Below are 5,708 nucleotides of genomic sequence, written 5' to 3'. Positions count from 1 at the left end.
CTGCCTGCCATGAGTGCTTCCAGGTTCCTGCTCTAAGCAGCCCCTGTGCAGCCTTTCCTGGTAATGGTCCTCCCTGGGACCCATTAATGCTGCAGAAAGTTGGGAGTGTGCAGCTGAGCCTGCCTTGTGGAGAGGAGCCCCAGCAGGGGCTGAGGGCACTGCCTGCAGGCAGCAGGGGAGAGGAGCCAGGCAGGGAGAGAGGATAAAGGCAGGCAGGAGGGGCAGGAGGGCTGAGAGCTGCTGAAGGAGACATCTTCACAGCCCTGGGCATGGTGAGTGTCTCTTTGCATGCCCCTCTGTGCGGGGGGAGGAACCAGTCCTGGAGCTGCTGGCTTGGACAGGAGACCCAGACTCCTGCAGCTTTGCAGGGAGGGAGGAGCAGGTTTGTCAAGGCCCCTGAGAAAGTGCCTTCAGCCTTTCCTCTGCCTGCAGGAAGCACTGCCCTCAGCTCTGTGCTCTCCCCAGGGCTGATCTGGTCTCCTCTTCAGGAGTGGCCAGCACAGAGCTGCCCCTGGGCAGGGTCCTGCTGCCAGGAGGGCTCTGCAGGGCAGAGCTGAGCACAGGCTGGGTGGGATGGGGCTGTGAGCAGGGCCAGGGAGGAGAGGTGGGGACAGCTTCCAGCAGGAGCAGCTGCAGTCAGGTCCCTTCCCCGCAGCAAGCCCTTGGTCTCCTCTGCTCCACAGCAGAGCTCCTGGCTCCAAGGCACTGGGATCTCAGTCTGAGTCACCTACTCAGCAGCTTCTCATCCTCTTTCCCATGTTCCCCCTCCTGTGGAGCAGGAAAAGCTCTTTTGGCAGCTGGACTTCTCACAGCACACTTGGTGAGCACAGACCAGAGCTCCAGCCGGGGAGCTGGGGTACGAAGTGAGGGAATGGGAAGAGATTTGCTCAGGGCTGTCCTGACTTGTGAGTGTGCTTTCCTCCTCTGGCAGCAGGTCCTGAGGAAAGGGCTGGGATGTCCAACAGCAGCTCCATCAGCCAGTTCCTCCTCCTGGCATTCGCAGACAGGCGGGAGCTGCAGCTCCTGCACTTCTGGCTCTTCCTGGGCATCTACCTGGCTGCCCTCCTGGGCAACGGCCTCATCATCACCACCATCGCCTGGGACCACCACCTCCACACCCCCATGTACTTCTTCCTGCTCAACCTCTCCCTCCTCGACCTGGGCTGCATCTCCACCACCCTCCCCAAAGCCATGGCCAATTCCCTCTGGGACACCACGGCCATCTCCTACTCAGCATGTGCTGCACAGCTCTTGTTCTTTTTTTTCTTCTTTGGAGCAGAGTGGTCCCTTCTCACCATCATGTGCTATGACCGCTACGTGGCCATCTGCAGACCCCTGCACTACGGGACCCTCCTGGGCAGCAGAGCTTGTGTCCACATGGCAGCAGCTGCCTGGGCCTCTGGGTTTCTCAATGCTCTGCTGCTCACAGCCAGTACATTTTCACTGCCCCTCTGCCAGGGCAATGCCCTGGGACAGTTCTTCTGTGAAATCCCCCAGATCCTCAAGCTCTCCTGCTCACACTCCTACCTCAGGGAACTTGGGCTTGTTGTGTTTAGTGTCTCCTTAGCATTTGGCTGTTTTGTCTTCATGGTGGTGTCCTATGTGCAGATCTTCAGGGCTGTGCTGAGGATCCCCTCTCAGCAGGGAAGGCACAAAGCCTTTTCCACCTGCCTCCCTCACCTGGCCGTGGTCTCCCTGGTCACCAGCACTGGCATCTTTGCCGACCTGAAGCCCCCCTCCATCTCCTCCCCATCCCTGGACCTGGTGCTGGCAGTTCTGTACTCAGTGGTGCCTCCAGCACTGAACCCCTTCATCTACAGCATGAGGAACAAGGAGTTGAAGGAAGCGGTGTGGAAACTCATTACCAAATGTTTTCCTGAATTTCTAGTGTGTCCATCTTCCTCAACATTTGACTTATAACTCATTACAGGCCCTGCTTTTTTCATCTTTTGTTGTTGTCATTGTTTTTGGGTGAGCTTTTTATTTTCTGGATTGCTTACTTTTGATAATACTCTCCACAAAGAAATGTGGACACTCACTTCTGCATCATTACCTTCCTCACTATTGTGACCCAACAACAGTGTAAATAAGGAGCTATACTCCTTTTCTGCCTCAACAATTAAGTATCTTGCACTGACTTGTCTATCTAAGACCCAAGCAACTAAAACTGAAAAATGCCTTTCGGCTCTGGTTCCCTGCCAAGTTAGAGGGCAAAAGATGGACCCAAAAGCTTCCTTGGGATAGCAAAATGGGACAGTCATGGAGTCCCTGATACATGGAATGGGCAATTGTCCTGGTTTGGGCCCAACACGACAACAAAGGAACAGCCCCATGGCCGCTCACTCATCTCTCCCCTCACACACACTCTGGGATGAGGAGAACAAAGCTCATGGGTTGAAACAAAGGACAAGGAGGGTTCTTCACCAATTAAGGTCCTGGGCAAAACAGACTCATCTTGGGGAAAAAAATAATAATTTGATTTCACACTAATCAAACACACCCAGGACACGGACACACACAGAGCAGGGCTTGCATATGTTACCCCACCCCTCCCTTCTTCCCAGGCCCAAATCCCTTTGCTCCCGGTTTCTCTCCCTCCTTCCCCCCAGCAGCACAGGGGGATGGGGTTTAGAGTCACTTCACAGGCTGGTGGTTCCTGCTGCTCCTTCCTCCTTCCCTGCTTCCCCACGGGGTCCCTCCCATGGGAGAGAGTCCTCCACCAACCTCTCCTTCACAAGTCCTTCCCACGAGGTCCGGAGCTGCTCCAGCCTGGGCTTCCCACAGAGTCACAGCTGCATAATCAGAGTCCACAGGCAGCAATTCCACTGGCCACAAAATCCAAGTCTGCTGGCCAAGTTCACCCCCCCCTGGGGCCTTCAGGGAATGTTCCACCATGTTCCTCCATGACTGCAGGGGGAAAGCTGCCCTCTCCCCATGGGTTGCAGGGAAACTTCTGCTTGGGCACCCTCTTCCCCTTCTTCCTCACCATCCACCAGCATTGCTCTCCCTCTCCAGCACAGCTCTTCCTCCTTAAGTGCTTCTCAGATGTTATCTCAGTTCTTTCTATTGTCCCTCTAATGGCTCCTTGGCTGGGTTTGGAGCAGGGGGAGCTTCTCAGCTTCTTGCCAGAGCCACCCTTGGGCCCCTTCCCGCACTACCAAAACACCCCACCAAACCAGAACAGGAATGTTCCCAGCTCCTAGATAAATCTCTTCCTCCTCTGTCTCTCATGACCTGTGTGATGTTTGTGCTTGGGAAAACTCTCATCATCATGCTAGTGGTGGCAAACCAGCATCTTTACACCTCCATGAGCTTCTTCTTGGCACAATTTTCTTCCCTGAAGACCTTCTACAGATCCACCATACTGCCCCAGCTGATGGCCAGCTCTGTGACTGTGGACACCAGCATCTTTGCTCATCACATTGTTGGTACTCTTTCCTACATCTGTGGTGTGTACAGACAATTTGCTACTGCTGACCACATCCTACCATCAGTACTGGGCTGGGTGCCACCTCCTGCTCTTCAGAGGAGTCATGAAATGGGGCATTTGTCTCCAGATGACAGCTGCACATTGCTGTGGGAAACTGTTCTTTTCTTCCCCACATCAGTCTAAACAAAATGCCTTTTCAGGCAGCGAAGGCCTCTCCTGATTATCCCCAGCTAAGGGACTAAAACAGACTTGCTTCTCAAGGACAACTGAACCCAAAACAACAGCTGTGGCCCGGGACAGAAAGGATGGAAGACAAGCCACCCTGTGCCCCTGGCAGTCACCGCCCTAACGTGGGGCTGATGGACGCTTGTTGGCTCTGGGCAGTGACACTGACTGGACAGGTGGGTCAGGGGGTATCAAAGGGGCGAGGGCAGCAGGTGGGCCCTTCCCTCCTCCCTGAGGCCCGTTCGGACGCTTTCTGCCTGGGACACCCCCCTGCTGCGGACACTGGTGCTGGGACCCTGCCTGCCTGCCTGCCCCGGGTCCAGCCTGAGCCTCAGCGCCGAGCGTGCCGGGGTCCCGAGCCCTGGGGTCGGGGCCGGAGCCCCCTCCCCGTGTTGCTGCCGCTGGAGGGGAAACCAGGGCCGCTGCACCCGCTGCGGAGAGGCTGCCCCTCCGACACCACGGACCTGCCGTCCTGCCTGGCCAGAAGGGGCCACCGACCAACCCTGCCGCTGGGAACGGAGCCTGGGGACAGGCTGGGGGTGACACCACCTCACACACACACACACACACACACACACAGCACAACCTCTCCAGCAGGACTGACCTCGGGTTTCCTTCCCTCCCCCCTCCTCCCTTTGCTCCTTAACCCTCTCCCTCAAAAGCTCAGGACCTCTTGCATTGCCTCCCTAAAGGACACTTTCTCACTACACACACATTGATATCCCTGGTAGCCATTCACACCTGCATTGTCCCTAAACATCATCCCTGGGTTTGTGTTAACCCTTAATAAACCGATCAGTTTGTGGAGCAAACCTTGGCTTCAGAGGCAATTTCTGAGCGTGGTGGGGTGGGGGTGCTTTCTAACTCCCCCCCTGAAATACGGCCCCGCGGTGGCCGTTCCTCCGTGAGAGGCAGCGCCGCGTGTGACCCTCGGGCTCATTCACAAACCCCTCCACATCGGGAGGGGCAGTCGCAAAAGGATCCTGACAGCCGGGAGCCCCCGGTACCAGCTCACGACACTCCCATTGACCCCCATTGATCCCACTGATCCCCGTTGACCCCATTAATCCACATTGATCCCATTAATCCTCATTGACCCCATTAATCCCCACTGATCCCATTGACACCCATTGCTGCGCATTGATCTCACTGACCCCCACTGATTCCCATTGATGCCACAGCCCCCCATTGATCTCCATAACTTCCCCATTGATCCCATTGACCTCCATTCATCTCATTGATCCCACTGACCCCCATTGATCCCATTAACCGCCACTGCTGTCACTGACCCTCATTGATCCCATTGAGCCCCATTGATCCCCAATGACTCCACTGATCCTATTGATCCCACTGACCCCATTAACCCCCATTGACCCCTATTGATTCTCACTGACCCCCATTGATGCCACAGTCGCCCAGCTAAATAGCCCCCCACGGACCCCACAGATCCCCCATTGACCCTATAGCCCCCCAGCCTCCCTGGCCCCCATGCACAGGGAGGGGCAGGCGGGGCTGGCAGCGGCGCTGGCGGCTGCATGTGGGGCTGGCCCCACACAGGGGGTGCAGAGGCTCCAGGGGCTCCAGTCTGACCAGTTCCCTGCACTGGGAGGGCACGGGGAGGCCTCAGCCCACCGGACCCCTATAGAGGGAGCCTATGGGAGAAGCTATAGGGTGGATGTTGGGTTCTATGGGGTGGCTATAGGGCAGCTATAGGGCTCCATAGGGCAGTACAGGGCAGCTCTAGAGTTCCATAGGACTCTATAGGGTGCTGTGGGCAGCTATAGGTCGCTATAGGGGAGGCTGACTCACAGGAACAGCCCTGGATGTTGTAGCAGGGCCGGAGCTGGATGGTGCCCCATAGATCCGTGGGGCAGGAGGAGCCCGGGCTCTGCCCCACACATCCCTGCATGTGGTGCTGCTGCCCCACGGCGGCCTGGCAGGCGGTGGCCGAGCCCCACGGCCGGCCTGGTGGCACCAGGTGGCACCCAGTGACATCCAGTGACACCCAATGGTGCCTGGTGGCACCCAGTGACACCCAGTGACACCCAGTGAC

The 5,708-nt window shown here is 57.0% G+C and overlaps 1 protein-coding gene across 1 annotated transcript; it reads left to right on the top strand.

Annotated features, from left to right (window-relative positions):
* The first annotated feature begins 954 nt into the window (after positions 1 to 954).
* On the top strand, positions 955 to 1,920 carry LOC127396306 (olfactory receptor 14J1-like). The gene has a single exon (XM_051643933.1). It carries the CDS (start codon positions 955 to 957, stop codon positions 1,918 to 1,920), a length of 966 nt encoding a protein of 321 aa, XP_051499893.1.
* The last annotated feature ends 3,788 nt before the right edge of the window (positions 1,921 to 5,708 follow it).

Source organism: Apus apus, unplaced genomic scaffold (genome assembly GCF_020740795.1).
Source record: "Apus apus isolate bApuApu2 unplaced genomic scaffold, bApuApu2.pri.cur manual_scaffold_66_ctg1, whole genome shotgun sequence".
Lineage (NCBI taxonomy): Eukaryota > Metazoa > Chordata > Aves > Apodiformes > Apodidae > Apus > Apus apus.
The sequence above is the reverse complement of the archived record's forward strand: the minus strand, read 5'-3'. Positions and strand labels throughout refer to the sequence as shown.

Bases quoted from the DNA above. Each gene is read 5' to 3' on its own strand.
- LOC127396306 (XM_051643933.1), top strand. From the start codon at position 955: ATGTCCAACAGCAGCTCCATCAGCCAGTTCCTCCTCCTGGCATTCGCA.